At 39.3% G+C, this 20,695-nt stretch overlaps 1 protein-coding gene across 2 annotated transcripts in view; it reads left to right on the plus strand.

Moving 5' to 3' along the window:
• POLR3A (RNA polymerase III subunit A) overlaps positions 1-20,695 on the plus strand; it is a 192,684-nt gene that overhangs the window by 148,143 nt on the left and 23,846 nt on the right. For both annotated transcript variants that reach the window (XM_033942449.1, XM_033942450.1), the window contains exons 22-23: positions 12,150-12,236; positions 12,347-12,429. In XM_033942449.1, the coding sequence (XP_033798340.1) occupies positions 12,150-12,236; positions 12,347-12,429 (170 nt within the window). The remainder of the gene's footprint in view (positions 1-12,149; positions 12,237-12,346; positions 12,430-20,695) is intronic.

Below are 20,695 nucleotides of genomic sequence, written 5' to 3' on the forward strand. Positions count from 1 at the left end.
TCCGTGCAATGCGCGGCAGCGGCGAAAAGGGCAAACAGAATGCTAGGAGTGATTAACCCTTTCAGGACCATAAGGATCGTAGGCCAATTTTTGTGGTTTTGACGACATTTTTATGGTAAAAAGGGCTTGCAGATGCCAAAAAATTGATTTTTTTTTGTGAAATATCATTATTTTTTTTTTAAAAAATCAAACTTCTGGCTTATGGACAGTGTGGCAAGTGAATCTTCTCGTCAATCTGGCAACGACGCTAATGAATGAATGTCGGAACCAGTTTGTTTACATAAAGGCAGTATCATATGGAATCCGTACATATCAAATTTAGAACTGTAGACTATCCCAATCAAAATTTATAGGATTTTAAAGTTATGGGACAAATATGTCCCTTGGTCCTGAAAGGGTTAAAAAGGGGATCACGAACAGATCGGAGAAGGTTATCATGCCGCTGTACCAGGCTATGGTACGCCCTCACCTGGAATACTGTATCCAGCACTGGTTGCCGTACATGAAGAAGGACACTACTACTCGAAAGGGTCAAGAGAATTGCGACTAAAATTGTTAAGGGGCTAGAGGAGTTGCCGTACAGTGAGAGATTAGAGAAAGTGGGATCTTCTCCCTTGAAAAGAGGAGAGTGAGAGGGGACATGATTGAAACATTCAAGATAATGAAAGGAATAGACTTAGTAGATAAAGACAGGTTGTTCACCCTCTCCAAGGTAGAGAGAACGAGAGGGCACTCTCTAAAGTTAAAAGGAATTTCTTCTTCACCCAGAGAGTGGTAGAAAACTGGAACGCTCTTCCGGAGACTGTTATAGGGGAAAATACCCTCCAGGGAATTCAAGACAAGTTAGACAAGTTCCTGCTGAACCAGAATGTACGCAGGTAAGGCTAGTCTCAGTTAGGGCATTGGTCTTTGATCTAAGGGCCGCCACATGAGCAGATTGCTGGGCATGATAGGCCACTGGTCTGACCCTGCAGCGGCAATTCTTATGTTCTTTCTGTTAGTCCCTGGAGGATTCCATGCGATACGCCATCTCTGAATACACTCAGTTGTTTAGTGTAGCCTGCTTCTTTTGCCTCGGTTACTTTCCTTACAGGCTTGAAGATTTTCCAGCCAGTTGCCAGATCCTGTGGGGAGTTTCTGTGAGTATGCACATTACCGAAGGCCTTTCTTGGGGTGCTCATTGCACACTACAGGTTAGTTCTATATTGTTCCTCAATGTTTTTCTGAGTTGCTTATCACTTGTTAATATTTTGCAGAGTAAACTAGTTCATGAATTACTTATGTTGATGGGGATTGTCCTCCATACCCCCTTGTTATGGATTTGTCCAGGTATGTTGCTTGGTTTTGGGACTGAACTGGATATGTTTACTAACAGGCTAAGGGGGTGGAGCATGTGCTCAGAAAAGTTGTGGATTTCTGCAACTCCTGGACTACGGGTAGGGATTAAAAACCTAGCGTTTGGAATCCTCCAGGGACTAACAGATGATTATCGAAGATATAAACCTAATCTTCCATCATGCCCATGATCAATTAAGACCCTAGAGCAGCTTATTATACATGTATATTCAATCATAAAACAAATTATATAACATGCATACAATAAAAATACTCTGCCACTTTGCAGCAATCTCCCACCTTACTTGCCCATATCTCTCCAGAGCCCACCACCCCTCTCTTCAGAACAGCCCTTCATACCAACCTTCATGCCAAAAGTTGAATAATTCTCGTCTCAACCTTAGAAGGTGAGTGTAGAATTTGTATTGTGGTCATGCTATCTGGCATAGCTGAGAAGTACATTTTTATTAGACTAGATGTGATCAATCATTCTAAAAAGAAGGGACAGATTCTTGAGGGATTTCTTTTCAAAGGTACAAAGAACTTTACTGCATCCCAAGGAAACAACCATTCCCCACAAACAAGCCTAGACAGTGAAACATTGTTCAACTTCTTCCATGAAAAAATACAAAAAATCCGCTCCAACCTTGACTCAGCTGGAAGCCCTTTACAAATCACCCCTACCATTACACCACCAAACACCAACTCAAAAGCAAACACCCTCTGTCACTTTAAAACAATATTTTACATGGACCTGAACAAAACAGTTGACTCACTATGCCCATCAGGCTCAACCTTAGACCCCTGCCCAGTTAACCTACTGCTATCTGCTAAAGAAGCCTTCTTAAACTCAATTCTCCTCCTAATCAATAAGTCACTAACATCCGGAGAAGTACCTACATCCTGGAAAACCGCTGTAGTCTGTCCTACTCTAAATATACCAAACGCAGACCCAGATCAACCAAACAACTTAAGACCAGTCTCAAACCTCCCATTTATATCGAAGATCCTAGAAAAAGTAGTCCTACAACAACTACAAGATTTTGCAGAAAGCCAAAAAGCTCTATCAATCTACCAATCGGAATTCAGGAAATCCCATAGTACCGAAACAGTCCTATTAGACATTATTGACGATAGTTGGAAATTCCTCGATCAGGGAGAAGATGCTCTGCTGGTTCTCCTTGACCTCGGCGCTGCCTTTGATACCATGGACCACACTCTTCTCATCTCCAGACTTACCAACATTGGCATCAGTGGCATGGCTTTACACTGGTTTTCTTCATTCCTAAACAACAGATCTCGGAGTGTATTGCTAGAATCACACCTACTAAGTCCTAAACTACTCAAATATGGTGTGCCCCAAGGCGCTTTACTATCAACATTGTTATTCAACCTATACCTCAGACCAACGCTTGATATTGCTTCAAAGTACAACATCAAGATTTACTCATTCACAGATTACTCTCACTCTACCTCCCCCTAGGCATGAACTGGGACACTCAAATAAAAAAACTACAAGACTGCCTTTCCAAAATCAAAGACTGGATGACAATGAACAAACTCCAATTTAATGCATCCAAAACCAAACTACTCTGGATTCACAAGAAAATCTGCTCACACCCTCGCCCAGTCTTCTGGGATAATACCACTCTTAAAGCTAAGGATCAAACAGCCTTGGAATCACCCTAGATGCTGACCTATCACTAATGAGCCATGTCTCACAGATAGTAGCAATCTCCTTCTACTACCTGCGCCAGCTACGGAAAATTTGTCCATACTTCTCAGAAGAAAATTTCACTCAACTGCTCTACGCCTATGTCTTATCACGCATGGACTACTGCAACACTCTACTAGTTGGACTATCTGCAATGAACCTACAAAGATTGCAATGTGTACAAAATGCAGCAATTTGCCTTTTGAAGAACCTGTCTATTCATGACTCAGTCACCCCAGCTCTGGCTGCTGTACATTGGCTACCCGTTCAGAAACGTTGCATATTTAAAGCTCTTACACTAGCTTTCAAATTCTTCAATAGAATGGTCCCATCCTACATGGCAAAAAAACTAACAATTTACATCCCCAACCGATCCCTGCGATCACAAGCTGAGAGAAGATTGTCCACACCACCGGCATGAACCCTCCTACTAGAAAGTGTCCGCAAACACTCCTAATCGCATTTCCTTCCCAAATTATGGAACGCAATCCCACCAACCATTAGATCACTGACAAGCTTACTAAACTTCAGGAAAGCAGTAAAAACCCACCTTTTTACTTGACTCTTGCAACACACCTCTAACATCTATTTCTACCTCAGAAAAATTATTCTGCGACATTGAATGTGCCCTCCACTTGACTTACAGGCAGAACTAAGTCTCGAGGTGCACACGGTGCAAAACTAAGCAAGATCTTATCTCCCTACTACATGTACCCAAACCATAAATGCCAAAATCTGTATTGTAAATCTAGCTGGTTTACATATAGGGCCTATCGGTTGCCATGCTACTGTTCTTAGCCTCCAAATCTTGTATTCCCCTCTCCATACAGTTCATAAGAATTATCCCTCTGCTGCTGTTCTTCCCTTTAATCTGCTGTTCTGAATTTGTATCCTTGTTGCCCATCGTTTGCCATGTTACTGTACCCAGTACCCAAAACATGTACATAGGAATCTCTACTACTGCTCTTCATCCTTTTGATTAGTTGTTCTGTCTATCTGCTGGTGTAATCGTGTTGCTAAACCTTCTACTGTGTATGTAAACTTGTAGCCCGTTCTGGGAGGACGGGCTAGAAATTAAACTAAATAAATAAAGGTACAACTTATAGCTCACAAAAACCAGTGTCTTAATATCATACAAAATTCATAAATTTTTAGCACCCCATTGGTTCTGAATCTTTTGGTATCTAGCATAATACTGCAATACTGAAATCCTTGTGTACCTTTCATCTTTCACTTTCTGCTCAAGACTTTTCACTAAACTCTGCACGTGAAAGATCTTGTGATCTTAAAATAAGAAACTATCATTGCCAAACTTTGGATTTTAAAAAATCAGATTTCCTCCGTTGATTTTCCATTCTTCAGTGTGATACTGAAGCTCTTAAATAGTACCCTTCCATTCCAGCTTCACCTTCTCCTGTATTTAGCAAGATGTTTGAATTTTTCCATTGTGTAATGTACAGCATAAAAAATATAATTGTACCAGAAATTAAATGACCCTCAAGGATCAATCCTTCAATATGTTTGTGAGTGACATTATTCAATTTTCTATATCATTCTCCCAAGGTTGCTCAGAACGGTTTACATGAATTTATTCAGGTACTCTAGCATTTTCCCTGTCTGTCCAGGTGGGCTCATTATCTAATGTACCTGGGACAATGGAGGGATTGACTTGCCCAGGGTCACAAGGAGCAGCGTGGGTTTGAACCCACAACTCAGGATGCTGAGACTGTAGCTTTAACCACTGTGCCACACTCTCCCCAACCACTCCCCACTCTTTTTTTTATAATTTATATTCCGCATATCCTACAATTCTATGTGGATTACAAATTATTCAGGTACTCAAGCATTATTCCTTAACTGTCCCAGCAGGCTTCTACTCTGTCTAATGTACCTGGGGCAATGGGGATTAAGTGATATGGCCCAGGATCACAAGGAGCAGTGCGGGATTCAAACTCACAACCGTGGGGTGCCGAGGCTGTAGCTCTAACCACCGCGCCACACTTTCCCCCAACTAGAACCAGTAGAAGGTGTTGATGCCCCTGTACAGGTCATTGGTGAGGCACCACTTGGTGTATTGTGTTCAATTTTGGAGACCATATTTGGCAAAGGACATAAGAAGACTTGAAGCGGTCCAGAGAAAGGTGACGAAAATGGAAGGAGGTTTGCGCCAAAAGATGTATGAGGAGAGGCTGGAAGCCCTGAATAGGTATACCCTAGAGCAGTGTCTTGCAAACTTTCCAGGTGGCGGCACACTAAATACAGTGCCTCGGCTGGAAGGACCCAGAAATGTGTGGTCGTTGACGTGATGACATTACGCGCATGCGTGGAGGCCCATTTGGCTGTGACCCTCTGGTGAAGGGATCCAGGAGGTGTGTGGAGAAGAAGAGTCATCTGCGCCGGCTGAGTTCCTCCAGGACTTGCCTCTCGCCGTGGGAAGCATGTCTTGTAGGCAGGCAGCCGGCATGGATGACTCTCTTCCTCACCAGTGTGTCGCGGCACACCTGAAATCTCAGGAGGCACACTGGTGTGCTGCGGCACACAGTTTGCGATATACTGCCCTAGAGGAAAGGAGGGACAGAAGAGATATGATTCAGATGTTCAAATACTTGAAAGGTTTTAATGTAGAACAAAATCTTTTCCAGAGAAAGGAAAATGGTAAAACCATAAGGCATAATCTGAGATTGAGGGTTGATAAACTCAAGAGTAATGTTAGGAAATTCTTATTTACGGAGAGGGTGATTGATGCCTGGAATGCGCTCCCAAGGGAGGTGGAGAGGAAAACAGTGACAGAGTTCAAAAAAGCATGGCATGAACACAGAGGATCTCTAATCAGAAAATAATGGTGTATATTGAAAAACTAAATTCAGTACTGGGCAGACTTGCATGGTCTGTGTCCCATATATGGCCATTCAGTTGAGGATGGGCTGGAGTAGGCTAGCTCATTTTTCCCATTGTAATTCTAGATTTAAATATATAGAACTTCATCAGAGACCACTAGGAATTAATATCCCTTTTCCTGCCCCGTAGTCAAGTGACATTTTTAATTTAAGATGCTGAGCTATTTTCATTCACTGTCTATGAGAGAGGATTATTCAGTGGATGGATCAGATGGATCCAATCTTAAATTCTTGATCACAGGTTAGCTACTGGCCCATTTTAAATAAACTTGGAAAAATATTGATATTTAATGACATATATTTACAGTACTCCCCCGATATTTGTGGGGGTTCTGTTCCAGGAACCCCCGCGAATCTCGAAAAACCGAGAATACGGTTTTTCATGGGGGAGCCTGGAGAGGGCAGCAGGAGAGCAGCCGAAGTGCTGCGAGTGCAGGAAATCACTCGCGTTATGCTCCAACCGCCTCTTCCTGCACTAAGTCGGGCCTTATCCAATCAGAAGCTGCGTGTCAAAGCAAATTTAATTATAAAGATTTTTGTTAAATATTTCTGAAATGGATTCTACGATGTTAACATTAGATATTTTTAGGCCTTAGGCCTTAATAAAGGTAACTTGCATGACATGAGCATCTGAGAATATTAACAAAAAACAAACAATTTCCAATTTTTACATTCCTTGCCAAATTCATTTGTTTCAGATTCTGTAAATTTCCAATTTAATTCCTTGATGGCTTTATGGAATTTTATTGGCATGTTGGAGAATTCATTGTATTTTTGTGGTTGTAGTTTGGCAAAGATGTAATGCATGGCTTGAATCTAATTTACAAATCATAATCACACACTCTTTATTTTAATATCAAGAGACCAACATATTGTGTGACTAGGTCTATATTGATGCAACTGAGAAGGTAGTTGACGGGGTCAGAAAAGATGAGAGAAGAGAGCTGCAGAGTTATGAACTTGTTCTGTGGTACAACCAAAACAGTTTATATTTATTATATAAGAACATAAGAACATAAGCAGTGCCTCTGCTGGGTCAGACCAGAGGTCCATCGTGCCCAGCAGTCCGCTCTCGCGGCGGCCCAACAGGTCCAGTACCTGTGCAGTAATCCTCTATCTATACCCCTCTATCCCCTTTTCCAGTAGGTAATTGTCTAATCCTTTCTTAAACCCCATTACTGTACTCTGCCCTATCACGTCCTCTGGAAGCGCATTCCAGGTGTCCACCACACGTTGGGTAAAGAAGAACTTCCTAGCATTCGTTTTGAATCTGTCCCCTTCTATCTTTTCCGAGTGCCCTCTTGTTCTTTTATTTTTTGAAAGTTTGAAGAATCTGTCTCTCTCTACTTTCTCTATGCCCTTTATGATCTTGTAAGTTTCTATCAAATCCCCTCTAAGTCTCCTCTTCTCCAGAGAGAAGAGACCCAATTTCTCCAATCTCTCAGCGTATGAAAGGTTTTCCATACCTTTTATCAGACGTGTCGCTCTCCTCTGGACCCTCTCGAGTAACGCCATATCCTTCTTAAGGTATGGTGACCAAAATTGGACGCAGTATTCCAGATGCGGGCGCACCATCGCCCGATACAACGGCAGAATAACTTCTTTCGTTCTGGTCGCAATACCCTTCTTGATTATACCAAGCATTCTATTCGCTTTCTTAGCGGCCGCTGCACACTGTGCCATCGGCTTCATTGTTGTGTCCACCATTACCCCCAAGTCCCTTTCCTGTATACTCTCCTTCAATAATATCCCTCCCATCGTATAGTTGTACCTCAAGTTTCTGCTTCCCATATGTAATACTTTACATTTCTCAACGTTGAACTTCATCTGCCACCTCGTCGCCCATTCCCCTAGCTTGTTCAAGTCCCTTTGCAATTCTTCGCAGTCTTCTATAGTCCGAGCACCACTAAAAAGTTTGGTGTCGTCTGCAAATTTTATTATCTCACACTTTGTCCCTGTTTCTAGATCATTTATGAATATATTAAATAGCAGTGGCCCGAGCACCGAGCCCTGCGGTACACCACTCGTGACCCTCCTCCAGTCAGAGTAGTGGCCTTTCACTCCTACCCTTTGCTTTCTACCTTCCAACCAGTTTCTGATCCATCTATGTACATCTCCTTCCACCCCATGGTTCTTCAGCTTCTGGAGTAGACGTTCATGGGGCACCTTGTCAAAGGCTTTTTGGAAATCTAGATATATGATGTCTATGGGGTCTCCTCTGTCCATTTGTTTGTTAACTCCCTCGAAGAAGTGCAGTAAGTTCGTTAGGCACGATCTACCCTTGCAGAAACCATGTTGACTGGTTATCAGTAGTTCGTTCCTTTCGAAATGTTCATCGATGTTTTCTTTTATCAGAGCTTCTGCCATTTTTCCCGGAACCGAGGTCAGACTCACTGGTCTGTAATTTCCAGGGTCTCCTCTTGATCCCTTTTTAAAGATGGGCGTAACGTTGGCTATCTTCCAATCCTCCGGGATCACGCCTGTTTTTAGGGACAGGTTGCAAATTTGCTGTAGTAGTTCCGCTATCTCCTCCTTTAATTCTTTCAGAACCCTTGGATGTATTCCGTCCGGACCCGGGGATTTGTCAGGTTTTAGTTTTCCTATCTGCCTGCGTACGTCTTCAAGGCTCACTTCTATGGATGTTAATTTTTCTGTTTGACTTCCATGAAAGAATTGCTCAGGTTCCGGTATGTTTGAAGTGTCCTCATTTGTAAATACAGACGAAAAAAACATGTTTAGCCTTTCTGCCACTTCTTTCTCCTCTTTCACAGCTCCCTTCCTGTCTTCGTCATCCAGCGGTCCTACCTCCTCCCTAGCCGGCTCCTTCCCTTTAACATATTTAAAGAATGGTTTGAAGTTTCGTGCTTCCTTAGCTAGCCTCTCTTCGTACTCTGTTTTGGCTTTTCGAACCACACGGTGACATTCTTTTTGATTTTTCCTGTGCTCTTTCCAATTCTCCTCAGTTTTGTCCTTTTTCCACTTCCTGAATGAATTTTTCTTATTGCCTATTGCTTCCTTCACTATTTTGGTTATCCATGCCGGGTCTTTTGTTCGACTCTTTGTGCACCCCTTTCTGAACCTGGGGATATATGTATTTTGCGCCTCGCTCACCATGCCCTTGAAAAAAGACCAGGCATGTTGTACCGTTTGCCATTTTTTGGACGTGTTCCTAAGTTTCTTTCTTACCATTTCCCTCATTGCCTCGTAGTTTCCTTTCCTGAAGTTTAAAGTTGTCGCTATGGTTCTCTTCCCTTTCGGTATTCCTACTTCAACCTTGAACTTGATCATATTATGATCGCTGTTTCCCAACGGTCCCACTACTTCCACTTCCTTTGCAGGTCCCCTTAGCCCATTTAGGATTAGATCCAGAGTGGCATTTCCTCTCGTCGGTTCTCTAACAAGCTGCTCCATGAAGCAATCTTGTACAGCCTCCAGAAAGTCTGCCTCCCTAGCGCATCTTGAGCTTCCAAGACTCCAGTCTATCCCAGGGTAGTTGAAGTCTCCCATAATAACTGTGTTCCCGCTTTTGCTTTCTCGCTTCATCTCGGCTTCCATTTCTTCATCGATATCTCCGGTTTGTCCAGGTGGACGATAGTATAGGCCTATCTTTATTTCAGGCCCTTTCTTTCCTGGTATATTAACCCATAGCGATTCTAGCTTGTTGGCCGTCTCTGCTGTGTCCATTTTTGTCGATCGTATGCTTTCTTTTATGTATAGGGCTACTCCACCTCCTTTCTGTCCTGATCTGTCCTGGCAATAGAGTTTGTACCCCGACAGTGCTGTATCCCATTTGTTTTCCTCATTCCACCATGTTTCAGAAATTCCAATGATGTCTATGTCTTCTGCATTGGCCATGGCTTCTAGTTCCCCCATTTTGTTTCTCAGGCTCCTTGCATTGGTATATATGCAATTTAGATCCTGGTGTTTTGTTGTCTTCATTTCCATTCCCTGCGCTTCAGTCTTTATTTTCTTCTCTTTTGCTACAATCTTTTTAACCTCCTCTTCTGGGTTAGTCGACTCTTGCAATTTGTCCCTTGCTTCTTCCCGGCCTTTTTTCCCCTCAGTATCTTCACAGGATACCTTCTTCCGAATCGTCGACGCTTGGTCGACTGTCGGCTTTCCCCTTCTTGTTAGTTTAAAGCCTGTTCTATTCTATATGCAGGTACTTCTCTGTCCCTAGTGAACTAACAATCTAAGTTTTGTACCTGAGGAAATGGAGGGTTAAGGGACTTGCCTGGGATAATAAAGAGCCACAGCAGGAACCAAACACAGTTTCCCAGATTCTTAACTCACTTCACTAACCATTAGATTGTTATTTCTGCAGATGAAGGTTACTAAAATGGTCTGTGGTCTACGTTATAAGGCGTACGAGGGCAGACTTAAAAGATCTCAATATGTATACTTTGGAGGAAAGGTGGAAGAGAGGAGATTTGATAGATATGTTTACGTACCTGTGTGGCATAAATACACATGAGGCAAGTCTCTTTCAATTAAAAAGAAACGCCAGAGTGAGAGGGCATGGGATGAAGTTAAGAGGGATAGGCTCAGAAGTAATCTAAGGAATTACTTTTTTATAGAATAATAATAACAACAACTTTATTTTTGTATACCGCAATACCAGAAGCAGTTCAAAGCGGTTTATAGAGGAAGAAACTGTACATAGACAGCGAAGTTACAGAGAGTATTGTCAATTACATTGGTAGAGAGTTGAGAATGGTTGGGTAAGACCGGAAATAGGTCAGATATGCAGTAAGTATATCAGCGGTACAATAAGGCAGGGGGGAGTCAGAGAAATTTATCAAAGAGATTTCCTGAAGGCTTGGTAAGAGGGTGTATTTGAAATGAGGGTGGCTAGACATTTATTCCATTTGCCAGCTTGGAATGACAGTGTTCTATCGAGGAATCTCTTGTAGATACAGCCCTTTAGGGAGGGGAAGGCAAACAGATAGATAGGTATTTCGTGTGTGGGAGGTGCCTGGAAATACAAAATGGTGCGACAGGTAGATCGGGGATGAACCAGTTATGGTTTTGAAGCAAAGGCAGGCAAACTTGAAGATGACCCTTGCCTCCATTGGTAACTAGTGAAGTTTTCTGTAAAATGGGCTTACATGATCCGACTTTTTTAGACCATAAATGAGACAGACAGCAGTATTCTGTATGATTCTTGGACGTTTTATGGTTTTCTTTAAGGATCCCAACTATATGATGTTACAGTAATCTAAGGTGCTTAGAATGAGTGACTGAACCAGTAATCGAAAGGTGAGGAAGTCAAAATAGCGTTTGATGGTATGCAGTTTCCAGAGAGTGCAAAAGCATTTTTTATTTTGGGCATTGGTATGATCTTCAAACGTCAGGCATCAATCTAGGGTGGTTGATATGTGTAATAGTCTCCCTGTACAGGCAGTAGAGACAGAATGTGTCTGAATTCAAGAAAGCATGGGACATAGGATTTCCTAGGGAAAGGAGGAGATAGTGGATGTTGCAGATGGACAGACTAGATGGGCCTTTATCTGCCATCATCTTTCTATATTCCTATGGTGGAAGGGAGTGTATAGGAGGAGGGGAAAATTATAATAAAAAGGAGAGGGATGCTAACTTGTTTCAACCTTCAAATGTGTATTGAGTCTATTGTCATACTTCTAAATGACAGAGAGAGATTTCATTTTATAGATTAACCAGTTTATTAAAGCAAGAGCTTTTGATGACTAGAATCCACTTTTCTATCTGAAAGCTTGTGCCTCTATAAATTGATTAGTCTGTAAGGTACTACTTGCCTCTTTCATTTTTGTAATACCAGACTAACATGGCTACTCCTTTTAAAGTTTCTAGTGTACTTAATTCTGCTCGCCTAGAAGGAATAGTTATCATTATGTTGTGTATTAATTATAATGTGTCTTCTGTGAGATTGCTAATCTACTACTACTATTATTATTAATCATCTTCATAGCACTATAAGATGTACACACACTGCCTTGCATATTATTTGCAGGTACTTTCTCTATCCCTAATGGGCTCACAATCAAGGGGAGGTGGAGTTTTATACCTGGGGCAAAGGAAGGTTAAGTGACTTGCCCAAGGTCATGAGGAGCTGCAGTGGGAATTAAACCTAGTCAACCCAATCAATGGTTATATGTTATCATTGGACTAATGTTATTTCAAATTTGATAATGATCAGCATGCCGTTTCACTTTTTTTTATTTTAGGAGATAAAAAAATTTGTTAAGGATGTTTCTGAAAAGATCAAGAAAACCCGAGACAAATATGGCATTAATGACAATGGTACAACAGAGGTAATACATCATAAGACTTTCACAAACATCTTGTGGCAGGAAATATTTTGAAAATGTAAACTTCACAGCTTTTCTTTTTTAACCATTTTCAACCTTCCTTGCTTTCCTAGCCTCGTGTATTATACCAGTTGGATAGAATTACTCCAAGGCAGGTGGAGAAATTTCTGGAGACCTGTAGGGACAAATACATGAGGTATGTGTACTGTTTTTTTGGCTAGAAGGCTAAACAATACGCAGATACAGTAAGTGATATTTGGTCCCATTTCTTTATTTAAATTCATTCTCTGGTTTTGGATTCATTGAAAAAACAGGAGGCAGTCTATTTCAAAATCAAATATTTTAGCATGCTTTTCATTGGTCATGAAAACCAAAGGGAGGGGGTGCTCAATGAAGTGATTAAGGCTTTATTGTAGATGTCAATATGTCTTGCGTTGGACTTGCTTTCCCCAAGGATGAATTATTGGTTCTTTGTGTACAGGACTGTCAGTGTTGACAGTCATAAACTGGGTGGCTGAGTAGATTGCTTGATAGTTGGCCTTTATGGTAGGAAGAAGATACCTATTGTGGTCTGTGTGGGCATCAATGACATTTAGGCTATGAGGGAGAAAACTGAACTGAACATGGCCAAGACTGATCTTTTGTCTTCTCTTTTTGTGGACAAGTGCCTTCCATTTCTCAAGTTAATGCCTCATGATATGAAGGGAACAGATATTCCTTTGTGGAATCATTGCATTTACAATAATTTTTTCTACCAAAAAGTTCTTCTGTTTTTTTTTTTTTTTTTTCATCTTTATTCCTTTTTATTTCTTTCAACAAGTGTACAATATTATTACAAGTAATTCACATCACTCACTTGACATTCTTAAGCAATATTACACATGTTTTAATTCCCTCCACCCACCTCCCATCCCCTCCCCTATCAACAAAATATTTTATCCAAACATATACATATTTAGACTCTCCCTCCCCCCCATTTTTACAAATTATCCCCTAAGGAAAAAGAATAACCCTTAATCATTACAATATTCAATTAATGGCCTCCACACCTCCTTAAACCTTTTAAAATATCCCCTCTGTACGGCAAGAAATCTTTCCATCTTATATAAATGACAAACTGAGTTCCACCAAAAACTACAATTCAATCTAGAACAGTCTTTCCAATTAGTCGTTATTTGTTGAATTCCCACTCCAGTAAGAATCATCAATAATTTGTTGTTTGCTGCAGATATTTGACTTTTGGCCCTCATACACATTCCAAAAATCACTGTGTCGTAGGATAATGCTACATGATTTTCCATCAATATATTAACTTGATCCCATATTGATATCCAAAATGCCTGAATACATGGACAATAAAATAAAAGATGGTCTAAAGTTCCAATTTCAATTTTACAATGCCAGCATCTATTAGACTTAGAACAATCTAATTTTTGTAATCTAGTAGGGGTCCAGAATGCTCTATGCAACAAAAAGAACCATGTTTGCCTAATAGATGCCGACATCGTACCTTTAATTCTCCAAGACCAAATACGTGGCCATTGAGATGCATTAATTTGATGCTTAATCTCAATGCTCCAAATATCTCTTAATCCATTTTTTGGTTTCTTATTCAAATAATTAGATATCATTTTATACCACTTTGCGGCCTGGTGTCCCAGAAAATCTGCCTGGAAACATAAGAATTCTAAGCTGTAATGATCATTTAAAGATTTCCATTCAGGGAACCCCACCTGAATAGCCTGCTTCAATTGCAACCACTTATAACTTTGTTTTTTATTCAGACCATATTTATGTTGCAATTGTGAAAAATCAAGCAGCTTACCATTATCAATTACTTCCGTTAAGGATCTTATACCTGCTTTAATCCAATCCTTCCAGACAATCTTAAACCCGCCTATTTGTATCTTGGAGTTTACCCAAATAGTCTGCTGTTTCGATTTTAAAATAGAATCACTAGTTAATTTATCTACAAATCTTAATGTTTTCCAAGTATCCATTAATACTCTATTGTCTTTACGTATTCTAGGCACTTTTATACCAAGCAGAAGATCAAGCCTAAGTGGAAAAATAAGTGATCTCTCCACCCTTAACCACTCTGGTAATTGTTCCAAAAGCTCTGGGAGGACCCAATACATACCTTGGCGCATGATATAGGCCTGATGATACCTATAAAAATTGGGAAAATTTACCCCACCCTCCTCAATTGGTCTTTGCAAAGACACTAGAGCCACTCTTGCAATTTTACCCAGCCAAATAAATTTAACCAGAATACTATTTAATTTTTTATAAAAAGACCCCTGAAAAAACACTGGTATCATTCCCAATTGATAGCAAACTACAGGCAAAATCATCATTTTAACAGTTTGAACTCTTCCCCACCATGACAAATGTAAAGGATTCCATTGCTCACATAACTCTGTTACTTTTTGTAATAAAAATTTTTCGTTTATTCTCATTGTCTCTTCAAGTGTTTTATTCAACCAAATACCTAAGTATTTTATACCATCCTCTTTCCAAATAAAAGGGAAAGAATCAAGTATACCTTTTGTACAATGCACATTTAAAGGTAAAATTTCTGATTTATTCCAATTTATTTTGTATCCTGAGAATTTTCCAAATGTATCTATTATCTCCAGTAGACATGGAATTGTTGTTTCCGGATTCCTCAAATGAAGCAATATATCATCTGCATAAGCGGATACTTTATATTCCACTCCAGCACATGGAATACCCTCTATGTCCTTTGCCTGTTGAATAGCTAACAACAAGGGTTCAAGAACTATATCAAAGAGCAAAGGAGATAATGGACAACCCTGTCTAACTCCCCTCTGCAATTTAAAAGCATCTGAAAAATTATTATTTATGTATAAACGAGCAGTTGGGGAGCTATACAGTGCTTGAATCATTTGTATAAATCCGGATCCAATACCAAACCATTCCATAGCTTGATACATGAAATTCCATTCTACACGATCAAAAGCCTTCTCAGCATCTAGTGATACTGAAAAAGCCGGATCATTAATTTGTCTTGTTAAATAATACATCTGAAATGCCAGTCTAGTATTATTTGAAGAGTGTCTTTGAGCAACAAATCCAGTTTGATTTATTCCTATTATATGCGGAAGAGCTTTAGCCAATCTTAATGCTAAAATCTTAGCTAATATTTTACCATCTACATTTATTAAAGATATAGGCCTGTAATTTGACACCAATGTTGGATCTTTATTTGGCTTTGGCAAAACAATAGTTAAAGATTCTGCCATAGTGCCTGATATACAACCTTTATTCAGTTGGTCCTGATATAGTTTTAATAAATATGGTAAAAGGGAAATTTGAAATTCTTTATAAAACTCCACTGTAAATCCATCTCCACCTGGAGCGGTCCCAACTCTAAGGGATTTCAATGCCATTTGTAACTCTTTTAATGATATAGGTTTATCTAAACTTCCTTTTATATGATCAGGAACCTTAGGTCCTTTAACTAAACTCAAAAAATCCAACCCATCTTTCTCTTTATCTAAATAAGACTCAGAAGAATACAGTGACTTATAATATTTTAAAAATTGTTTTAATATATTTCCAATTTGAGAATGAGAATGTCCTAATTCATCCTTAATTATGCTTATTTTCTCCTTTCTTTTCTTTGCTTTTAAATAATTTGCCAATAATCTTCCAGCCTTATTTGCACTACCATAATACATCGTTTGCTGAGCAAAAATATCTTTCCTTACTAATCCAGAGGAAATTTCATTATATTCACATTTTTTTTTTAACAATAATTGAAATGTCTCTTGTTCCCATTTATTAACCAATTTTAATTCCAAATTTTTAATTTCTTTTTCCAAATTTGCAAATTGCTTTCTTATCTGTTTCTTTTTATACGCAGAATATGATATAATTTGTCCTCTCATAGTTGCTTTGAAAGCATCCCATAATATTCCAATCGACATTTCCTCTAGGTCATTAAGTCTGAAATATTCATTCATTTTTATCTGAAATTCAGTGCAAAATTTAGAATCAGCAAGCAAAGTATTATCAAACCTCCATACAGGTTTGGAATTATCTTGATCTAATAAGTTAACTTCTATCCACACACCACCATGATCAGATATTACTATTGGTTCTATGTCAGCTTTTACAACTTGCTGTACAATCTGATCTGAAACAAATATATAATCAATTCTTGAAAACGATTGATGAACATGTGAACAAAATGTAAATTCCCGATCATTAAAATGAAGAATACGCCATATATCTTTCAAATTACATGCTTGTATCAAATTTTCTAATCCCATTGATTTCATAATTCTACTAGGCTTTTTATCCATTATTGGATCTATAACAGCATTGAAATCCCCAGCCACCACTAAATTAGTAGTAGCCAGTGGTAAAACTAATTGTTGTAGAGATTTAAAGAATTCACTTTGATTCGAATTAGGTGCATATATATTTAGTAACGCCATTGTATTACTGCCCATGCTCATGTCAACAAGTACCCACCTTCCTTGAGGATCTGCCTTTACCATATTAAATGTTGCTGAACATTTTTTATTAATCAATATTGCTACTCCTGCCTTCTTTTTTACCGCTGGTGCAAATAAACATTGTTTTATCCACTTATCTGTCAGCTTCATAGACTCTGTTCCAGACAAATGTGTCTCTTGCAAGAAACATATATCTATATTTTGTTGTTTAATATATTCCAATACCTTTTTCCTTTTTATAGGGTGATTAAGGCCATTTACATTCAAAGAAAAAATTTTAAAACCCATTTTACAAATAAAATATAAAATACATATATAATCCACTCAAACATAAAATATACATTTTTTCTTTTTCCTTAAACCAATATATGAGTCTCCCTCCCTCCCCTCTTTCCCCATCCCCCCTATTCCCATCCCCCACCCTCCCCTCCCCTAACACAAATGCAAACTTCGAAACGCACATATTACTGAGCAAAAATAAACTCCCCACAGGCAATAACATACTCATTTTTCTTTCTCTAATCTTTCAAACAACCAACACTAAATTATCCTGCAGTCAATCCATTCTTCAATACCCTAAATACCTATATTTACTATAATTCTTTATTATATACTTCCCCTCTCATTCAAATTTCCAAACATTCTTCCATCCTATACCTCTAATATATTTATAAAAGTATATACCCAATATTTCGGAAACCATTTCTTACAATATATACCCCCCCAAGATTAATATTATTATTTTATTTTATTTTATTTTTTTTTTAACCTAAGTTTCTCACAACTTCAATGGAACATACATCACTCCATCCTATAATATTCATTTTTTTTTTTTTTTTTTTTTTTAACCTTACATCAAAAGAAGGATCAAACATTTCAACCAAGCAGACCTCATATTTTTTAAAACTCTCATTAATTTTCATTGCATCTTCAATCTATTACAGTCTATTCTCCATTCTGCACAACTATAACACTTGTACATCTTCATCCTGCTGTTTCAGTCTCTTATTCCATCTTCTTGCAGATTGCTATTTCATCTTTCTCCAATAAAGTATTTTTGCAACATCATCCTTATATCTCAGTCAATTTCAGATGCAAATTGTAAATCTAAATAATGCTCAAGTCATTTCCATCAGTCCATCTTCACATCTTCTTCTCTTTACATCAATAGTCTTTTGTATTTTTCATCTTATTATATTCTAAGTTCCCACATTTCTCCAATGCAGCATTTATGTGTCCTCATATTATCTCAGTCACGCTCAAATGCAAATTATAAATTCACATTAAGAAACCATCCAAATCTTATAATTGTTCCTCATATTTTCTTCACTTCCTATATGCTCCATCCCTCTTCTTACCTTGTCAAAATCTTCTTTTCTTCTTTTCTTATTGTCTCTTTAAAATTTTTCATTTCTTTTCTTTAAATCTTGTTTGAAATGTTGATCCCCCTTAAACCTAACTGCAACAATTTTCTAGAAAATATTTTCTCCTTTTCTATTTTTTTTCCACTTTTTCCTTCTTTATAAAATATCTTTCAATTTTCACTCAAAAATATAAACCAAAAATAATCTAAGTATATTATTTATTACATTTTCTAAATAATTTCATGAAACCATAGGCAAATTATATTGATCTAGAAATTCCTGTAATTTGCCTGCTTCTTCAAAATTATAAGTTTTATTCTCATAAGTTACCCTCATAATAGCAGGGTATATCAATCCATATCTTGCTCCCATTGCTCTCAGTTTAGGTCTTAAATCCAAAAGCTGTTTTCTTTTGTAGGCTGTAGCTTTTGCAAAGTCAGGTACTATAAAGATCTTAGAATCCTGGCATTTAAGATCCTTGTTTGTTTTAGCCAGCTTTATAATCTCTACCACCTGCTGATGTCTTAGCAGCTTAAAGATTATTGGACGGGGACCCTTCTGACTATTTGATCTTTTCATCGGTATCCGATGTGCTCTTTCTATCTCCAAAGGAAAAGAACTTTTAAATGGCAAGATCTTTGGGATAAAATTAGTCACAAATTGAATAGGATCATTCTGCTCAATCCCCTCAGGTATCCCAATCAGACGCAAATTATTCCTTCTTTCACGATTTGATAAGTCTTCAAAATCCTTTTTCAACGCCTCTATTTCTCTGTGATCTTTTTTACACACCAGCATCTCTGCCTCAGATTTCTCAGCATGCTTTTCTAACTGCTCAATTTTGAAGTCAACTGCCTGCATTCTATTTGTCAGACTCTCTATTTCCTTCTTCACATCTTTTATATTTTTAGCGTTATCACTTACTATTTCTTTAATTTTCTGAAGTTCATTCATCAAATCACTGTTATCAATTTCTTCCTGAGGCAAAGGGACCGCTGTCGGGGATACCGAATCAATTTTTGTTCTTTTTTTACTTCCTGCTCCTGAATTCACCGGATTACTTTTACTAGTTTTACCTGAAGCCATTTCTTACTTCAATTCTCTCTTTTCCTTCACTTTTCTTTAATTTTAACTGCCAAAATCTTAATAAAATTTGCCTGTCACAACAGAGCTAATCCTCTACCCAGCCATCTTCGTGCGCTGCAAAGTTCTAGAATCCAAAAGTTCTTCTGTTTAATATTTCATCTTGGTAGTGATTTGACCTTTGAAAAAGTATATGAGGCATAATTATTTCTTTTTTTTAACAGAATATAGTCAAACCTCGGTTTGCGAATGTTTTGCAAGATGAGCAAAACACTCGAGGAAATCGTGCCTAGTAAACTGAATGTTGACTCGATTTGTGAGCCCCGACAACTGGCATCGCCCACCCTCCCAAACCCTTACTGCGATCTGGTACCGGCACACAGCACCAACCCACAGGATGTGCCGGTGCTGGAAGATCCTGCCTCTTGCCGCTGATCTGTGCTGGGCCCTGAGCATCTGCGAATGCTCAAGGCCTTCTGGCTCCCACTCTCCCCGAGAATCTCGTAGAGAGTGGGAGCAAGAAGGCCTTGAGCATGCGCAGATGCTCAAAGCCCAGCACAGATCAGCAGCAAGAAGCAGGATCTTCTGGCACCAACATGTCCTGTAGGTTGGTACTGCGTGCCGGTGCCAGATTGCAGTAAGGGTTTGGGTGGGCAGGCGATGCTGGTTCTCCAGGGGGGGGGGGAGTGGGGGGGGGAATGCTGGTTCTCAGGAGTGGGGTGGAAGTGCTCCAGTGGCCTCGGGGGTGGGGTGGCTTTTTGGGATGTGGTGGGGTGGGGTTGAAACGAGCAGCGCCAGTGGCCTCGTGGGGCGCCGGGGAGGGGTGAAGGGGGAGTCTGTGGAACCAATCAAGTGAGTTTCCCTTACTGTCTATGGGGAAACTCGCTTTGATATACAAGCACTTTGGTTTACGAGCATGCTTCTTGAACAAATTATGCTTGCAAACTAAGGTTCCACTGTAGTTTGTTTACTTGGCACCTTCTCCATTATGTGGACTATAGATAGTTTGGTTCTTTTGTTGCTTATTGGTTTTTATGAAATATGTGAAGGCGTTCAACAAGGTTCTGTATGAACGACTACTTCGGAAAATTGCAAGCCATGGAATTGAGGGTGAAATACTCACGTGAATTAAAAACTGGCTGCAGCATAGGAAACAGAGAGTGGGGGTAAATGGACAATACTCTGACTAGAAGAGCATCACCAGTGGGATGCCGCAGGGTTTGGTGCTTGGACCCGTGCTCTTCAACATCTTTATAAACAATCTGGACATTGGTACGACGAGTGAGGTGATTAAATTTGTGAAGACACAGGGGGATTGCGTAGATCTGCAACGTGACATAATCAGGCTCGAGGAATGGACATCAACATGGCAGATGAGATTCAACGTGGATAAGTGTAAAGTGATACATGTCGGTAACAAAAATCTCATGCATGAATACAGGATGTCCGGGGCGGTACTTGGAGAAACCTCCCAGGAAAAAGACTTGGGAGTTCTGATCGACAAGTCGATGAAGCTGTCCACGCAATG

Source organism: Geotrypetes seraphini, chromosome 4, assembly GCF_902459505.1.
Source record: "Geotrypetes seraphini chromosome 4, aGeoSer1.1, whole genome shotgun sequence".
In the NCBI taxonomy this organism is placed as follows: domain Eukaryota; kingdom Metazoa; phylum Chordata; class Amphibia; order Gymnophiona; family Dermophiidae; genus Geotrypetes; species Geotrypetes seraphini.